The sequence below is a fragment of the Coloeus monedula genome (assembly GCF_965178545.1).
Source record: "Coloeus monedula genome assembly, chromosome: 8".
Lineage (NCBI taxonomy): Eukaryota > Metazoa > Chordata > Aves > Passeriformes > Corvidae > Coloeus > Coloeus monedula.
In genome coordinates, this window is record NC_138788.1 from 9,673,831 (window position 1) to 9,693,471 (window position 19,641).

The 19,641-nt window shown below is 41.2% G+C and overlaps 1 protein-coding gene across 1 annotated transcript; it reads right to left on the reverse strand.

Annotated features, from left to right (window-relative positions):
• Positions 1 to 1,753: 1,753 nt before the first annotated feature.
• Positions 1,754 to 19,637, reverse strand: LOC309575344 (mitochondrial import inner membrane translocase subunit Tim23). Its single transcript, XM_082285733.1, has 7 exons — positions 19,498 to 19,637; positions 18,981 to 19,039; positions 15,889 to 15,982; positions 15,571 to 15,655; positions 13,298 to 13,356; positions 10,603 to 10,713; positions 1,754 to 2,361 (listed from the first exon to the last, which is right to left on the reverse strand). The coding sequence occupies exons 1-7, from the start codon at positions 19,592 to 19,594 to the stop codon at positions 2,246 to 2,248; spliced, it is 621 nt and encodes a 206-aa protein (XP_082141859.1). The 5' UTR covers positions 19,595 to 19,637; the 3' UTR covers positions 1,754 to 2,245.
• Positions 19,638 to 19,641: the final 4 nt, after the last annotated feature.

Sequence of the window (19,641 nt, forward strand, 5' to 3'; positions counted from 1 at the left end):
ATTCACCTCCCTCACTGCTGCCTCTGTGCTGGTTCTGTTTCATAGCTCAAGCTACAGATCACTCCATAGAGAAACAGATTATGAACCAAAACTTTTAAGAGCTGTAACACAGCTATTTCAGGAAAATGCTCTCAGCTCTGCCCTTGAAGCGAGCAGTTCCAGGAAATCTGAGGGCACTGCAGACCAGGTAACGTGCTAAGTTGTTCAAGAGTTAGCCTAGCCTTAAGGTTGTGCTAACTATGAACTTGAAAAGGCTTGTTTCTATATCATCTTCAGTGCACCTGAAGAATGAAATACATTTGTTAAGCTTCACAGTTTTCCCACTTCAGTTAGGGCAGACAGTTCCTGGGTCACAATTTAGTCCTGAAAAAGTTTTTAGAAAACGTAAGATATACTGCAGAGTTCCTGACATTTAAAAAGCCACCCTTGCCCACCATTAACCCCCAAAGCCGTTCTCAGTCCTTCATCCAGCGTGGTCAAGAGTGCAGGAACACAAGTCCAACCAATGGTGACCAAGAAACATGCAGGGAAGGAACTCACTGATGCCAGTGGGGAGAGAAAAAAGAAGAAAGTGCATGTGTTTTCCCAATGTCCCATGTAACAGCACTGTGCAGATGGAGCCCACATCACTGCTCTGCAGCCTGTGAGTGGGGCACAGTTTCTTTGGTGGTGCAGCCCTCAAAAAAAGTATGCTAGGAAGTCCAGCTCTCACACCACAACAGTAACATGCAGAGCACTAAAGACTGGGGAACATAAGGCTTAACAAAAGCCAGCATTGACAAAGGGGGTGAGAAAAGACCTGTTTCCTTATGCTACTTTTAAGTGCTACGCATAAATCTCATCTAATTTCACCTGGTGTTCAAGCAAAGCTAATCAACTGTGAGGGCTCGTTAGCTGCAGCACTTGCTCTATAAAAAGCTGGTCTCAGGTTATTTTCTGCCAATGAGGCTTCTTAGCAAAGTGGTATTTCTTCTTGGGAGAAGGTAAGAGCTACCATCTTCCCTTTACTGTTTTTTGTTGTTTTTATTTTGTTGGGTGCAATGCAATTATCAAGAGCTGTTTCAGTAGTGAAAACTCAAATGTAAACTTGGTTTGCATTAAGTTGTCTGCTGACCAGTAAGTTTCCTGTTTTTCCCTTGCTCTGCTTTCCCTGTCTTCAGACCTCTTTAATCATTTACCTGTTTAGTTATTTAAACATAGAAGGAATGAACTGTTATACAGTAACTCTAATTACTGAACTAATTCCCAATTTACTGTTTAACTTATCTGCAAATGATGTTTGGTTTATAGCTTAACACTGGAGAACATGCAGGTTCATCACAGTCTTTGTTCTGCCAGTAACCTACAAATGGTACTTCAGGCAAAAAGTTTCTTGCTAATTAAAAGTCCTGTAATAAGGCATGAGTGGAGTCTTTCTACTGCTTGGTTTCTAACTGTTGGGTAAATGAGTTCTGGAGCACCCAAATATTTTGATAATCCACTGGCAGCTGTTCTGCAACAGCAACTGCATTTCCTCCATAAACAACCAGATCCTTATTTATTAGAGCAAATAAGGGAGTGAAGTCAAACCATGGTATGCCTCACCATAACCACCCCTCAGGAGACGATCAGCCTGCCTGTCCACTTCTCCTCCCCACCAACTCCCCCAGGATTTCATCACACTAGTCCTTTAAAATGAATCCATAACCAGGTCACTGGATGCAGCACACTTTTGTCTTACCAGTAGCAGGAAGAGCAAAGGATAGAAATGGTATTGAGTAAGTACCACCCTTTTTATTCTGATGATGTCCCTTTTCATAGCTTGCCTTGTGCTGTCAGAATAGCAAGGCCTGCCCTGTGCCATGGCAACTGGGGCTGTGCTGCTGGGCTGGCCAGGTGAGGCGCTGGGACTGCAGGGAATGCTCTATGGACACAGACCTTACAGGCACCCCAACAAACCTGGCAGCGAGCAGGAGCAGCTACGGGGGCCCAGCGTGCCTGGCAGCTCTGGCCAGGGCTGCCTGGGGAGCATGGCAGGGAGACTGTCTCGGTGGCCGCTGTGTTCACTTGCAGGTCCAACAAACATTGCTGCCTCTCCAGCAAGTGGCTGGCGGGAAGGGCCAGTCCAGCTACAGGATGTCAAGAGGTTCCTCTCAGCACAGCTTCCATCGGTTTCACACTAATTGTAAATAAAATAGCAAGGGGCACCAGATAGATCTCACAACTGATTTGATTGGTGACTAAGCAAGCGTGTCCTCGGCCCTGCTCACAGGGACTGCCGGGCTAGGGAGCCCTTCATGTGCTCCCAGTTGTTGTACAGAGCGTAGAGGCCGGTCAGCGTCAGACCTGCAATCCCACCTCGTGCTATCCCGCGCACTCCACCTGGAAAAAACAAAGCACATCACAGCTCATCAGTGTTACTCTGCAGGAAACAGTCAGTGAACAGCAACTTCCAAGAAGTTATCTAAATCCAGAGGCATCTTAATGAACAGTCCTTTCTTAAGTAACTCTCCAGAAAGAGTCCCTGTGCTTTTTCTACCTCCCTCTCAAACCTGCTGCCAGGCTCAGGTTGATTCTGGCAAATCAACCTCATCCTGACGCTAATTCTGCTGGAATGACTTCCTCTCAAACTGTGTTAGTACTACTGCCTCAGGGAATCACTATGGAGCACTGGAAGCCAAGAAGGCTTTTCCCAAGTCCTACTTACTCTATTCCATCTGTCCTTAATACAATTTTTTCTACAGTTAGATATGCTCTCCTCCTGTTGCAAAAACTCCTCAATTGAGGTTTTCAGTTATGGTAACTAGCTCTGGGCAGAAGGAGAAAGGGCAGGAGGGAAATAAGTGAACAAAACAGCAGCTGATACAGACATGACATTGGGCTCCAGAGATTCATTAGGGCCATCATGCAGAACCTATCACTGCTTTTGTGTCTTTGGAATTTTAAAACCTTTCGATAAAAAAATAGGAAGTAGATGAAAGGGACTAACTGGCAAGAACTTACTAGGGTGTACATTGAACAGCTTTCTTTATTCTTACTTTTATTAATACTCCAAATTATCACCTTGCAATGGTAAAGAGTGAGTCACACAGGTGATTGAAGTTTCAAGGTGCTGGTGAGCACCTTAGTGTAAGGCAGAAATATAGGGCAAGTTTGGCTACTGCCTGCAGGCAGTGCATCTGGCTGGAGCTGGGAGTCAGGCGGCATCCCACCTCCACTCCATCCATATGAAGACTGGGGTGTACAGGTGCACAAGTAGAGACTTCTGTTGTTTTTACGAAACAGCAAAACACTTCTGTGCCTCAGCAGAGCTCCCAGAATGTACTGTAAATGCACAGAACACCTGGGAGTATGACCCTCAATGCTAGGAAAACTTCAGTGAGTTTGATTCTGCAATGTTTATCATTGTAGCTGAACCAAGCTAGATAATAGGTACAGTGTATAGAACAAGGCCAGTTACTGCTGACAGTGAGATAAAAAACCCTGCCTGCTTTATTGGAGAAACTGGCAGTGCACTTTAGGTTCCTCGAACTTGAAAATAAATGCATCTCAGTAATCAGACAGATTGCCTTTTTTTTTTTTTTTTCCTTTCCATTATGGGTCATAAAGTTGTCTCACAGAATTCCTTTTAGTGAGGCAAGAAGCTGTTGGCATCAGCTAGACTGAGACTGTGTTCCCTGTGCTGCAAGGTTAAATGCGTTTCACTGGAGTTGTTAAACCTCCCCATATTGCCCAGGTATGCAATGAAACCAAGAAACTGCACAAGTGGGACCTGGTACTAGAAGCCACGTCTAGCGACAGGTTCTGGAAATTTCATTGCCAGACAAGTTTTTTTTAGGGTATAAAGCTAACTGTGTTCACCGCTGTAACCATTCAGAATTCAACAGCTCTAAGGAAAGCCCTACTGAATATGCTCTATGTGCCTAAATCAGCATTTAGGAAAGCAAATGTACATTTGTGTTTGCTAATTGATACTGAATTTGTTGCACAAAAAGCTTTTCATATGAAGGGCTTGCAGCTGGGTACACAAAACTAACCCTGTGCGAGCAATGTCTGGCAAAAAGCCACAGGTGAAATTTAAAGTAGTACTGTTGCAAAACAAGTATTTGAGACAATCTGTAAAAATACTGACTCCTTGTTCCTGCTGAGGTAAATGAATACAACATTAGAGCCCAATTTTCTGCTGTTCATATCAGGATTCAAGAGATCACAGCAGAAACCCCCAAAGGGGGTCCATGGCCATCAAGTGCACAAGGAAACACGGAACATCCCCACAGAATGTGACGCACTACAGAGCTATGACTATTCCTGTAGGCCCTTTCCTCAGACCCCAGGTTCAATTCCTCTCCTTCCCCCTTAAAATCCTATTCTTCCTATGCAAGAACAGGTAGTTGAAGGCTGATCAAGCCTGGCTCCAGATTCTGTGAAGTCAGGGTTGTACAAGAAAGGTGTCATCTTTAATTCCGATTGCTGAGCTGCTTTCTATCATCCATGTATGTGGACTTAAGATGTGCTGCTCCTACCACAACAAATGTTAGTGTTCTCTTATGCTGAGCCAGCCAGGTAAGGATGGCAGCTCTAAGCCCACTGACAAAGGGTCAAGTACAGGGCCTAAAGCCATCTGTAGGCCTGCAGACAACCTAGGGACATTGCTGGAGATGTTTCATGAGCAGGGACTAAACTTGCCATTGGTATAGGCGCATGACTGAGAGAGAAAATACCCAAGAAAACATGCAAGAAGTGTTTCTTTACCAGTGTTTCTATACTATGCTTCTTCTACAAAATGTTTGGGTTTTTTTCTTTTTTGTAGCAGTTGCTCCTGGTTTCTGAACTACCCACAGTTATTACAAAAAAAAAGGGAAAGAAAACTTTCCCTAACTGGTCAGATTTACATTTGAGTAAGTATGTTCAGGGCTGTGGCAGACTTCAAACAGTAATGTACTTTAGAATACAGCCTCATTGTTGGGCAGAAAATGTTAGGCTCTCTGAGAAAATTACCTTGTTAACAAAAATAGAAACTAAATTCTCCACTCCCCATCCCAGCTGTGTTTGCATGATAGAACACGTTCCCACCCCTCCTCTGCAATCACTCCCTGCAAGCCTTTGATACCAATATTGCCCTGACAAGCCCTGCTGAAACATGGCCGTGTGCCCCTAATCTTGCATGTCCCAGTAAGATAAAGGTTTCAGCTGACAGACACTTCTGGAAGCAGGTATTTTGAGATCAGGCACCTTACACAAGAGTTGAGAAAGACAGATCTGACGCTCTCTAAAAGGGAAATTAGTTCTCTGGCTTCAGCTGCTGCACCTTTTCACCACCAGGTATAGTCCCTCCTCCATGCATTTCGAGTAGGTTCCAGCCATGGCACAGCTCAGCATTCCAGTGCACTATGCCATACACAGCCTTCCAACAGCACAGCTCTGCACTTCATCATAGCAGGGGCCCTAACTGGGCTGCACTTGTCCAGTAGGTAAAACCATGAGGGCAAAATCTTCCCTTTAGCACCTTCCTGTCTCTATTTTTAGAATGTTACTCCAATGTCCTGTGATGTTCCTGGGATGGTTAAAGCAAGAACCATACAACAGTAAACATTAGAAACAAAAGAAGAATAATCTTTAAATTGTGATTAGTTTTCTGTCTTTCAATCTCTCTCAGATAGTCTGAATGAAAACAATTTCTCTTCCTCCCGGGCTTTCAGGAACAAAAACACTTTTCAATGGTTTAAAAGGCTCGAGTTAAGCATACAAGGCAATCTCAATTTTGCTCCAAATTCAAGCTCAGTAACCAGACCATCTGAACCATCAAGCAGTCATTTGTTTGAACATCTGTGGGTGGCCTGATGTCATTAGAAACTATCAAGAGTTTCCTCCTGCTGCTCCATGGGGTTCATTTTATGAAGCCCTGTAAGTAGTGGGCAAAGTCTGTGGATACAGAAATTACTGAGGAAACTGATAAAACTTCTATTTGGAAGCAAAATATATTCCAGAAAAGCATGTTCCATTTTCATATTGCTGCAGCTAAGGCAGTATTGTGCTCAGAATACACAGACAACAAAGCCTGAAAGAGGGAACATTTCCTGTAGCTATTGTGGTATGAAGGTTAAATTAGAAAAAACAGTAGGAATCTACTATTTAGTTTACTAGTTCAGAAGTACTAAAGCTATTGAAATTACTTAGCAAACATGATTAAAATTTGCTGTCTTCTCACTGAGTGAAAGCAGCAGCACCTGACTGACAGGAGGCTACTTCAGCTCCTGTAACTGGCACCTGCAAACCCTGAAAATCCCTGCAGCTCTGAGTTCACTGCTCCTGCAGACCTGGGCAGCACTGAAGGCAGCTCTGCTCTCAGTGGCCACACATGCTCTTAGACATCAGTCCTCAGGAAACTAAAAAAGCCTCAACGAGCTGTTACCTGTAGTGCTGCTTGTACACTGTCCTTACCTCTTCCTTGTTTCAGATCTCAAACAAAATCCTTTCTCTAAACACCATCTGACTGATAACCCTATATACTTGTTAAGTTAAAAGAGGTTTTAAAAGGGATTCTTAATTTCCAAAATGCCTGATAGCCCTAAACTTAAGTGATGACAAGCAACTTCTTTACTTTTCTCCAAATACTGCAGAAAGTAAGATATCCCAGGCCTGTACCTGCCAGCAGCCCCCACAAGCTCTTCTTTCCCCTTCCCCAGCCAAGAGAAACAAGAAAACAGACCTGTCTGGCCCAAAGAAAAACATGAGCTGGGCTCAGAGAACAGGTTTTTTATAGCTCAAGAAGTTAGTCAGCTAACACAGCTGCCCTGAACTACCACTGGATGTCACAAAACTGATCTTTAGCTCCAGCCAGATTTTACTGCTGGCAATAAAACATTCAGCCCTTAATTCATAACGTATTGACTCTTCAGGGTTGTGTTCTGAGGCCTTGAAATGACAACTACTACCTTCAGCTATTGCTAGCATGCAACTCCCTTCTTTTCAGACACACACCATTTTCTGTACCAAATTATGTAATGCCTATTGTTCCAAAGGCATGAGATGCTGTACCTAGGATCAGGCTCCTAGTGCACAAAAGTAAACAAAGGGATTTAGTTTGTCCAAAGCATTACTTTACTTTTGTTCCTGTTACCCTGAACCTCAAGAAAGGAAAAAATTTATCCAAGAAAAAGAACATCTACAACCTGTGTAACCCTCAGATAAGAGGGTTAGTCTTAATCCCAAGGTTAGTTAACTTTTTTGCTTACTGAAGTCTGTCAGGGATTCCAGTGAGAAATTAACAGCTGTCACACTGGGTCCAAGTTTGTCAAAGGCCAAAATCCCATCTAGCTCAGTATCTTTTCCTGAGTGATCAATCCTGCATGCTTGAGGAGGAGTGCAGGAGCCCCAGCCAGCTGTACTTTGTGACAACTGGAACCACATGCATTTTCATGGTGGGAGGGAATCACAGTGACAATTGTTTTTGGTTTTTTTGTTACTTTCATAACTAATACAATTATGAGAAAACCTAATAAATATGGTTGGTTTAGAAAAGAGGTTGAAAACACATGCAAGGAGGGGAAACATTTGTTTTAAGATGTACTTGTGCTTTGTAACATTTATCATAAAAAAACTAATATTAATTTAAGATATTAACTAATATTTATTTAAGATACTAATTTCTGCCTTTGCTTAAAACTGAATGAAGAATAGTATCTTATTAAATGGAAAAGCCATCCTTGTGGACTTAGGATATCAGACCCCCTTTTAGCAAAACTTGAATTGACTGAGTTGCAGTAACATTTTTATTGCATATGTTACTTGCAGAGGAACCCAAAGGGTCTCCTTCTGACTGTTACCCAAACTGAATGTTCTGAGCAGAAGTTAAGTGGTGAGCTCAAAAAACAGCTCCCATAAAGTTATAAGACTGGTGTAACAAATTAATATGTACTCTGATTGCTGCATTTGGCCTAAAATCTAGTCAGTAATTGTGGCATTAAATTTAAATTGAAATAAACGTGAAAGTTGGTGATCACTTTGGTCAGATGAATCAAGCAGTAGATGTTTCAAAACTCCTCACATCAGTTCTCCATTCCCACTCAGGAGGTGTCTGATCACTTAAGCCATGCAGTAATGCTGAGATGGAGCCCAGCTATCACCTGGGACTGACCTGCTTCAGTCACTTCAATGGGGAACTTTCAGTGAGTGATGCCACTGACCATGAACACAGGGAAGGGACTGAATTGCCACTGTCCTCACTTGAACAGTTTTCAATCCTCTCTTATCTTCTCCCACACAGGCTGTGTCAAGTAGCTTTGCACAAAACTGCCCACCATCAGTGGCTTTAGAACGTGCACGTTCTGCTTGACTGCTGGCATTTTGGTAATGATTAACACTTCTACAAGGACAAATTGTGAAAACTGGGACCAGTTTGGGGCAACAGATCTCAGCCTTCACAAAGTCTTCCCACTGTTTTTTTGTTTTTTTTTTTCCTGTCCACTCATCAAATGCTTCATCATTGGTTTCAGAAATTCAATCTGGGCTTTGCAGTGTACATAGGAGTGTTTTTCAGCAGGAGTGTACATCAGCAGGGCTGCTGATGTGATTCCTCCATCAGTGCTGTGGTTAAACATGAAGTTACAATGAAAGACCTGCCATACATTATCTTGTTTCTTCTTATGTATGATCCTGATCTCTGGACAAAGCAGGAATGATGGAAGTGGAAATCTGAGTGTTTCAACAGCACTGCCTGCCAACTCTATACCTACCTCTTGTGGACTACAGAACAGCCTTGATTTGCATTGGCATGTTTGTATGAGCTGCCAGCTGACACTCAAATATGGAGATTTATAACTCAGTGTCCTTGACAGCTTTTAAATGTTCCACTTCTTAATGCCAACACATGGCATTCCATGTAACACAGGTAATTATTACAGTCTTGATATGTCACAGATGTGTGCTGATCTTTTCCAAGGTTTAAATATTCAAGGTTTTAATGTAAATATAGATACTGATGCAGGGTAAAGGCAGAACTTAGAAGTTTTACCATACAGAATAAGAAAGGGTGTTCTGGCATAAGGTGACAGGAGAGGCAGCAGTTTCTCTGCACTATGGTTCATATGCACAGCACACACTCGAAGTACAATACTGTAATGAATAGAGATTTACTGACTTCATTTGCCTTTATCAGGGCTACTACTAGCTCTGTAGATCTTGTGTTACAAAACAAATGTCCTACTGTGCTCTGGTAATAAAAACTTTAGTAGTGTCACATGACTGTGCATGTGATTGAAGTAGTTACCTGTGGTTGCACTGTGCCAAAAAAAGATTACACATAATGCCAGCTCTATACTTCTGAAAGGTAAGGGGGATGCTTCTGCTGGAGTGTAAGATGACAGTTCTCCTTATTAATAAACTCCTACAGGAAATATTAGGCTTCTATATGCTACCCTTTCCAGCTGCTCTTGGTCATCTGTCATATCACTCATGAAATCCCAAGGAAGTAATGGAATACAGGAGAGCTGTACTTTGCCCTTGCAAAGTTTAATAGTCTCATATTTATGAAGGCTGCTCAAGCCAATTATTTTTGACTTCAGGTAGTCTAAGCCATCAAAAAAATAAAGTTACTCAAACTGTTTTGCCCCATATATAAAGCTGGCCTTCGGGAACACTTTTAAGACACTGTGGCTCAGTTAGATATGCAAAAGTACAGGTTAATTCTTGCATTATCTCCTCCATAAAATGCAGGTGAGTTATGCAGCCAAACATTTACTGAGTTACTTAAAACATAAGACTTTTTTCCATGTGGTAATATCAATCTGTGGTACACAGCAATCCTCTAAAAAAGATGATGCCTCCAATTGTTAAGCTTGGAACATGTGTTAACAGGCATTTTGCTGATGAAGCTCAGACCCTCTCTCCCGCAAACAATTCAGTTTGCAGAAGCAAACTCACCTTAAATCCATGCTGTTCTCAAATAACATTGTTTGTTGGTTTTGACCACTTTGCAAAGACTAGAGTCCTACCACAAGACAACAGTTTCATGAACACCTAAGTAATAATTTCAAAAATATTCTCTGTGTGTAGGGTTTTCTGTGGCTCCAGGTACCACTTTCGTGTGAATCACTGTCACATTAATCATTTGTAGTAAGTTTCATCTTCATGCAGTCAAGCTCTGTGTTCCCTATGTGTGTATTTCTCCCCTGCCCCCATTCACTTTGGAAGGTAGTTCCCATTTGCCTGCAACCAGTCATGGACTTGAGAAACAATTAGTTTTATCCTGCTATTGCTGAAAAACATGGCTAGGAATGAGGGGGGTATGTATTTTATACAACCTCACCATATATCTGAGGGAATAAATGAGTGTTTCTTCAGTATATATGTATAATGGTCATAACTTGGCTGTCATGGTTACTGTCAGTCCTGGGCAGTTGGAAAGAATCAAATTTAACTCAGCTGGAATTTTGTTTTTGTTCAAGTTTTCCTTAAGTAGCCTTAGTTGTGTGAAACACATTGTGGCTTAGAGGACACTGAGCTAATAGCCATTTTTACACTGTCAATTTTCAGAGCAGGACAGTATTTAGTAAAAATAGTGAGAATCTTAATAAATAGGATAAGCACAAGAGCAGGGAAAAGAGAAATATTTTGCTACTCTACCAGTGCTTTTGTATAGCATTCCTGTCAAGGTTCCAGCAGCTATGGTGTTCAGGTCATCTTCTGCACCTCGTGTTTTTTCAATGATGACTCCAAATGCACTGTAAAGTAGAGCTGGGGGAGAAAAAAAAAGTTAAAAAAACCTTCCACTGTCTGAGGCCCAAAGCTTAGAATTCAGGCTTGGTGTAGCATTTAGACTATGCTTTTGAAACACAGATTTTCAGCTCATTTGAAGGGAATCCTCTGCAAAATCCCATCTCTGGTGTGTCTTTTCCAGATCTCTTTCTTTATAGCTATTTCTTCTTTCTAGAGCTATAATTTGGTTATAAAGCAGCATTCTTCATGACAATATGTGATACAAAGCACTGACTGAAGTTTTAAAAAACTAGCATATTTTGCCAGTTTGAATTTGTTTAAAAATTCAGGGTTTAAATGTGTACTGGCAGTTTCATACTGTCTTCTGTGGATGGCATGAAACTAAACCCAACCCTTACTAGGTAGCAGAGAAAACTGCTGTTCATGTGTGACAGTGATGAAACGTTAAGTACAGCATTCAGATCATGCTACCAAGAACTGGAGTACAATGGGCTATGTTTCTTTTAAAAATTACTATTAGAATGCTTTGGATTTGACATTTACAGCTGTTTCACCTCTGCTTGTGCATGAAATCTTTATCCCCAGAGGGTCTTTTGTTTTGGGATAACTTTAGGGACTGTCCTGGAAAGGACTATAAAGAAAAATGCATGGGCTTTCAGTATGGATGCATTTATCATTTATACATTTTGATGAAGGGAAAAGCACTCCCCACCCCATCCTCAGCCCTCATGATATACTCATATTCCATGTTGGCAAAGAACAGTAGAGTATGTCATCATTTTAAAGCGATAAAGACAATGCCATTTAATTCTTTCCTTGCCCTCCAAGAATTTGAAATCTTTCCTTCTGCTAAAAGGCAGTAAATTCTTCATAAGCAACCATAATAAGGTCAATGCCTTAACAGCAGCATCGTTCTCCATTCAGCACAGGCAAGGGTATTTCAGCTTGTCTTAGCAGCAAGTAGATTAACAACAAGGGAAGGAAAAGCTGAATTCAACATAATTTTTTTAAAAAGTTCAGCACAGCTGTTGCTTCTGTTCAGGAACAGAATGACAAAAATTGTCAGTAGTGACAAAAAGAATCTCCGAGGTACAGAAAGGCTGCACAAGGTGAAGTAATATGCAAAAATAATTCAGCTCCTTGAAAGAAATTTTTCTGGTAGCTAGGACAAGATAGAGCTCTACCTGAACCCCAAATATAAGGTTCTGCTTAACTCTGTGATTTTGGAGGCCATATTTTGTAAGAAAAAGAACAATTTGTTACTGGAATGCACAAACATTTTCTTGAGTAATCTTTCTCCAAACACAGCTGAAAAAACATGTTAATGTGTCACTTAAACTGAAACCTTGAACTGCAGTGTACCTCCATCTCAGTTCTCAGACACGTTTTCATTAGGTATGGAATTTAAAAAAAAAAAAAGAAAAAACCCATCCAAACAAAAAATTGCCTGATAAAACTTATAGGCAACATGTGTTTCTTATGGAAAAAGTGCCATTCTTGCTGTAGTTCAGAATCCTATCTCTAACCATGCCCTCTATACTATGCCTCAAAAGCTAATGCCTGAGATAAATGGCAGCTAATCTGCTCTTCAGAAAGAAGACCGAAATAAAATGTCATAAATGCAACTTAGCCCATGCTTTGATGCATTTCTCTGAAGTCAAGCAGATGCAGACTGGGTTATAATGTGATGTAGTCTCTGATTTAAATATTGCTAACTTCCAGTACAATTTTGTAGGACAACGAGTTCCATCATTATTTTTCTTCAAAATAATTTCATCATTTTGGATTTCTCCTTTCAAAGTGACTGCATCAGTTTTCATTTTTTAAGACTGTGGAAGACTGGGGAGAGGTGAAAAAATCTGTAATCTCTAGGGCATTAGTTATTTCACTGACTTTTATGAAATAATTTCGTTTTTCTGAGGCAACTGATGTGATTTTATTTCATGGCCCCCTCCCCTCCCCACCCAAACCTCAGTTCACAGAAGTTACTTTCTCATACATCAGGCTATTGATCATTTTCTTTTCTCTTTTTTTCTAACCCACATTAATTGTAAGCAATATTAAGGTTTAGAGTCGGTGCTATCATGAGGGATTATTCTAGCTAATGTACCATCATTTAAAGGATAAATCTTTGTAGTGACTATCATATGTCTTCCCCACATAAACATTTTGTTGACTCTTTAACAGGAAACAAACCTCAGGCAGTTGATCACATGACCAGTCTCAATGTAGGCTGTTATTTCAGAAATATTGTATTTTTTGCCTTAAGTTGTGAATTAACTGGAATTTATTAACAAGTAAACATTATCTGTATTTTCTAGTTATTTCTGATATAGCTAGTGTTTGTTTGTAATGTAGTGAAAAGTCTGGGTTTTATTTAAAGGCTTTTGGCTCCTTATGCTGTAAATCCTATTTTAGCTTTTAATTTCCTTTTGATGTCTATTGAACTGCCCTCATGCCCCAATGAAAAAATCCTGTACTTTTTCCTGATGGATTTAATAATGAAAATTTAGAGAACACTCTTATTCAGATAATACACAAATACACTTTCCCAACAATTACATCTTTAAATTGCTTTCCCTACAAAGGAATGACTACTTACCCAGTGATCCCAGAGTGTTAGCCCATAACGCTCCTTGCCTTGTCACCATATTTAGAATTCTATAAAGGAGTTAAAGAGGTAGGAAAGCCTTTAGCACTCTGTGTTTACATAAAGACAGTGTTTACAACAGTAGGGCTTGTGTGTTTATGCTATACAATTGGTTAATAAAACTGCAATTATGAACTAAAAGCTCTTGAAAGCAAATATTCAGTCCTGTCAAGTCTTAAGAAAATCTTTCTCTCTTTCCAAGGCAAACTTGACTCCCACCAAGACTCAAATTTCTTCCCTTCAAATGACTTTCTAACCTGAGCTGTCCTTCCTTACGTGGTGACTACACACAGCTCCTGGAATGACTGATACACTTATGCAGACTTAGCTGGGTAAAAGGTTTCCAAGAAAGCCTCAGTGCTCCTCTACAAGTACCATGTGGCAGGGAGTGTGGAGATGCCTGAGTAAACGGTGTGGGTTATAAAACAGGTCTGGACTGCAGCAAGTCAGGAAGGGAAGAGGCAGTCCCTTGCACTGCCATTTGTCCACTCAGCACCCACCAAAAGGCCGAGAGGTGGGTCTGTGTGCATGGTCTGCGTGTAGGCTTCCAGACTAGCACTAAAGAGGGCAAGAGAACCTCTAGTGCGCTCTCAGGGAAGCACAATGCCACTTCTTCTTGGCACCAGCTGTCTCCAGAACAGTGACAACAGCAGCCAGAAGAAATGACTGATCTTATCTCCCAGCAGTGTAACACTATCACAGGCATAGTATTGCTCTGGACAGCTGACTACCACTGGAACTTAGTTCAGCATTTAATGTGTGACACTTCCATTGCTTTATGTTCCTTCTGATTTAATTTTCTACTATTTATGCTCATTTTATAATTTTCATTAGGACACAGGTCATTACTGAATATAGTTAGGCAATGAACTAAAAAATAATGGAAAACTTCATTTTGAAACAAGAGAAAAAAAAAAATTTAAGAGGCTAGGGTATTGACAACCTCTCCTTAATTACAACCCCCACCTTCTAACCTGATATTCATTCTGAATTGATAAGAAAAATAGTAATTTTAATAACCATGGCATACTGTGAGACATTTTGATGACAAATGAATACCTGCAAAATTAAAATTCATTAAGAAAGAAATCTGTGTACATCAAAGATAAATTTGGAGGAAATCTAACTAGGCAAGTCTGTTCTTTGCACCTGATGAGGGAAAAACAGAACTTAATGCACTGTTGGAAGGTGATGACCTTGAGCAGATCTTTGCCTTGCAGAGCCAGGATAGGAGCAGTGTGAGTACTGACTGCCACCTCCTGGGCTTGACCTGCTGAAGTTTGTACTTAACATCATGGTTTTGTCCAACTCTGCTCAATGCAAACAGCTAAAATACAACTCTGTTCATCTAGAACATTATGAAAGAGCCACAATTATAGTGGTAAATATCTTCATAAAGAAGGGGATGAATACAGAAACAATTTAAAAAGGAGCAGAGCCAATATAAACTGTACCAGGAAATATTAAATTCCTCTTCTAAAATTCCCTTGTTCCCAAGTATTCTGCGAGTGAAAATTGTTTTCCCCCAGTTATTCTGTTCCTCTGGTTTTCTATGTCTCTTTCACTTAGGTTTTCCTATAGTATGTCTAATTCACCACTATTTTAAGAAGAGGCATCCTGTTGAAACAAATGTTTCTGTCTTTGCTGTGTTCTTTCAAACAATCAGGTAAGGTGAAAACACAGCAATGTCATGGGTGCTCATGGATACCACAATCCAGAACAGCTCCCCCCATGCAATGCCTGCTCAGCAGCATGCACCAGTGTCATCCCTAATGTAAACCCAGGCAGGCCCAGCTTCTGCATTTGAATCTTTTCCTGGTTGTGAAAATCTTGGGAAAGAAGGGAGACTTGTGCTTGGACAAATTACAGCAAAAAATAGCTCAAAGCAAACACTGCTGCTTCTGGGAATATTTCAACATATAAAAACACTGCTTTGACTTTGAAGTAGATTTTTAGTAAACATCAAAGTAGTAATTATTTCTCAAAATATTTAAGATAAGTCAGAGGACACACCAATTGTGACAATAAAAAGCAGAAGGTTGAAATGAACATCACTGTAACTAAAAATATGTCATAACTTGATGAAGACAAATACTGACTCCACTAAAGAAAAAACCTCAAAACATTTATTTTTTACAGTATATTCAGATCTAGCCTTGTATAAGCTGGAAGAAACAACTCTGTCACTAAGAAGTACATTTTTTTTTTTTAGATGTAACACTTACTGTACATTTCTAGGTTTTGACCATGCCATATTCTGTGTCTCCTTCAAGCCAAGTCTCAAGCCATTCAGTGCACCAAATGCTGCCCCTAGTTGGAATAATATCAGTTATTATTTTTTAAGAAGAAAAAGAATCAACAATGCTAGAACCGAATAGCGAGAACAGAATTCAGTGTATAGACTAAAATCAAGTATCTTTATTTAGGACTTTTCTTGCAGAATAGACAATTCTTGCAGAACAAGACATTTACAACCTCATAAATCACTGTATGCATAGGTGTTACCTGGACAGCTGGGAAAAGTGAAACCCACAACCACCTACCTGTCATACAACATCCTCCAATGGTAAAAAAGGCCAGCTCAAATCTGCCTCGAGTTTTGTTGGCTCCTGTGGGCAAGATAAACTCATCTGTATCCTGGGGGAAAAGAAAAACAAATGCTTTTGTATTTTCCAAGTCTAGTTGAAAATGTAGGTCATATTCACTTTTTTCTCTAATCCATGCAATAAACTAAAGATGGATAGAAGTATTTCTGGAAAATTATTGTCTACAGTAGCACAGAGATGGAATACACTATGTGTATACGTTATTAAGCATGAAAAAGGACTGTAAAAAGATAAAATTGACTGAAAGCTTTTTTTTTTCCCCTAGCTGTCCTAGCTTTTTATAAATTACACCAGTCAGCCAAGGAACTCATACTGTGTGGGTTGTTGGTTGTTTTAGTTTTTAATTACTATTTGCTTAATTATTTATTACATCTTGCAGCAGGCAATACAAGCCTACCAAAAGCCTTCCTGTTGTCTGATTACACAGCACTGTTTGCTCACTGAGCAACCTAGTCCGATACAAAAATGCACTAATTCAGGTTTCCCACTACTCTGATACTAAATGAAAACTGCCTTTCTACAAAAAAAAAGTATTTCCTTGCACTGAAATAAGTGACCTATTTTGAGGATGTGAAAAGTGCAAGTAATATACTCAACACTAGTGATGATCAGGCATGAAATATGTGAGGTTGGTTAATTTTTTACTTGTCCGTCTTTCTCCCACAGGGCCAGGCTTGTGTTCTTGTAAATCAGTGGTCTAAAATGCTAGAGAAATGGCCTAGAGAATGACATATGTGTAGGGATAAGGTGTGCCAAGGTATTTCTTCAGTATGAGACACTAAAGATGCCTGTCCTTAAGGTGCTAAAGCAGCAGATCTCTTTTAAGGTTCTGTGCTTTCCACACCCCCTACTTAACTGACACGACTCCAACAGCTGCAGGCTCAAGGAAATGAATCCTCAGGGGTTTTACTGCCTCACACTTGACACTAAACGTGAATGCCAATACAGAAAAAATAGCTTCTAGAATTGTTAATTCTGTTATCAATAAAATGAACTTATAATATGCTTTCTGCCTTCCTTGTAACGAGGCAGTTGGAGAAATTCAGTAGTTAGCAGTTTCCAACAGTTTTCACATCTGTCCCAAAAGTCAAGATTAAGCAATCCTTACCTATGTAACATTTAAGTTTCTAGAGACAACCTCAAAAGCCCATCCTCCAGGCTTCTGCCAAAGGCTGACATGCTAATTTGTAACATGTGCCACCTGCTGCAGGCAACACAGCTTTGCAGGAAACACCTTGTTCTGTGCCTGCATTCATGGACCAACCAAAAAAGTGGGGTTTAAAGTAATGAGTACCATTGTACTATGGGAAGACCAGAACCAAAATATAAGATTCTCAACAGTAAGGCTGACTTTCCTGCTGCATTCTGAAAGCAAACAGTTAGTCTTTAAACACCAGAAGACCCTCACCTCTTCACTTGCACCTTCAGAGAAACCCCAAATTTAAAGGCTAATAATTTAAGTTCTTTTATTCTGAAATATTAGATATGCCTTTTTCCTTCAATATTTAGAATCCTAGGAACCTGTGGAGACTGTTTAGTGCAACCCCCATTGTTAAAAGAAGGGTCAGCTAGTGCTGGGCACTCAGAGCCATTCCCAGGTCTTCTGATTCTCTAAGGAAAGAGACCTCACAGCTTGTATGGGCAACTTGTTCAGGTAAAAAAATAATTCTAACATTTAAAAGGAATTCTCTTTTATTTCAATACACTTGCCTTTTACTTCAACACACTAGTGCTAAACATGATGGGCAGTGAAGTGTTACAACACAGACTGCAGCCTCTAGCGTTGCATCAACAGGTATTTTTAGAACTGTATCATGACACTAATGCCAACACCTTTTCATTTAAAGCAAACTTCTCTTTTGTTTCTAAACTCTATTAGTACACACACACTTAGTTCCAAAATCTCTGCTATACCATTTTCAACACCAACATGCTCTCAGACAAACTGTACTAACTAAACAAGACAACTTTAGAGCATGTTTTTGGAAAAAGTCTAAATAATCTCTTAGCTTCTTTCTGACCACTCAACAGCAGCCACAGTAGTGAACCCAGTCCCATCAGAGGCACAGCTGCTGTTTTCTATCCTTATGGGAATGTTACATCATAATCTGGACTACAACAGCTTCTAGCACCCAGAACTGCATGCAGAGCTCCCAGTTACAAAAAAAGCCAGTGACCCAGAGCAGCATGAAACAAGGCACAGAGGTTAGCAGATACTATGCAACTGTTGACCTTAAGTGCTAATTCTAGAAAATTTCAAGTTCTCAGATAATATGAGCCATATATGTAGAAAAATACTAACTAAATAAAATCATTGACATGCATCCTAATTTGATTAAACATTTTCAGCTACAGTTAATAATTATGAAATATGAAAACATTGCTTGATTTAAAATATTTTTTCCTTATGATGACCTCATTTTATATTAAGTCATGTTAAGCTGTGTGTGACAGCTACGTTACTCTGTAGAATAAAATGTAAAGTTTTACTTCACAATGGTCTCCCTTCAGCTGAGTAATGACATAAGGAGTGGTGTGAAATTTGCTGCTGCTGCGTGATGGCAAAGCCTGTTATCAGGTATAGGGCTTGGCTGAACACCTCAGTAAACTGATCAAACTCTTCCATCACAGTTCAGAAAACTCACCCATGAAACGAGGGGAGAGATTCTGGCTGTTCTGACTGAAGGGGCTCAGTGGAGGCTGTGAGCAGTGCCAGAACTTGTGTGAGGGGGTGTTGGGCTGTCTGCCTCAAGGCAGGGAGGGAGAGCTCTTTTCAGTAACAGCAGGCTTGTATTGACACAACAGCCCTACCTATCCTTTGTATTATCACTGGTCATTTTCTTCTAGATGCCATGCCACTGCAAGCTTTTATTAGGGACAATACTGAAAAAATCGTTTCTTTCCACCGTTCTTCAGTTCAAGACTTCAATACAGAGTGCCCAGCACTGCAGAAGGTTTGAGGTGTTCACGCATGGTCATGCAAACACTGAGTTTGAGTTCAACACAAGAAAAACAAACCACCTTCTCACCTGTACGAGGTACTTGGGGTCCAAGTTTAAATACGGTGACAAAGGGCTCATCCCAGTTACTGAAAGGAAGAGAAAATACAACACTTTAACACGAACTTCCGTAATAACAATTCGCATCCTGTAAGGCAAAAAGGGGCAGATCTCGTGCGAGGCAGCAGGGAAAATTCTGCCGTGAAGTTGCCCAGCTCCTTAAAAGGCGGCACCGGCCGGCAGCTCCCCCCTTCCAGGGAGCGGAACGGGAGCCGCTGGGGTTAGGTGAACACGACGTCCCTGTGACCAGCGTCCGTCAAGACACGCGGCCCCTGCTAAGGCCTGGCACCTCCGCGCCCACCCCCAGGAAGCGCCGGGGGTCGGGATCTGCTTCCCGTGGCCGGGCGGCGGCGGAGCCCCTCGGGGCCGCGTTCATTCCCGGAATCGGCACCGCCACCGATCTCGGTCCCGGCCGCCCGGCCCTGCAGCGGCCGGTGCACAGACACGGACCCCCCGGGCCGGCCCCGCCGGCCGCCCCGGTACTCACGCGGCACCCCGGCCAGGTCGGCGTGCGAGTAGCCAAGCCCGCCGGCGCCGAAGAGGCCGCCGAGCCCGGTGCCCTTGGAGTTCCCGCCGCCCTCCATGGCGGCCCCGCGCCCTCCACCCTCGCCGCCACCAACGGCTGCCGCAA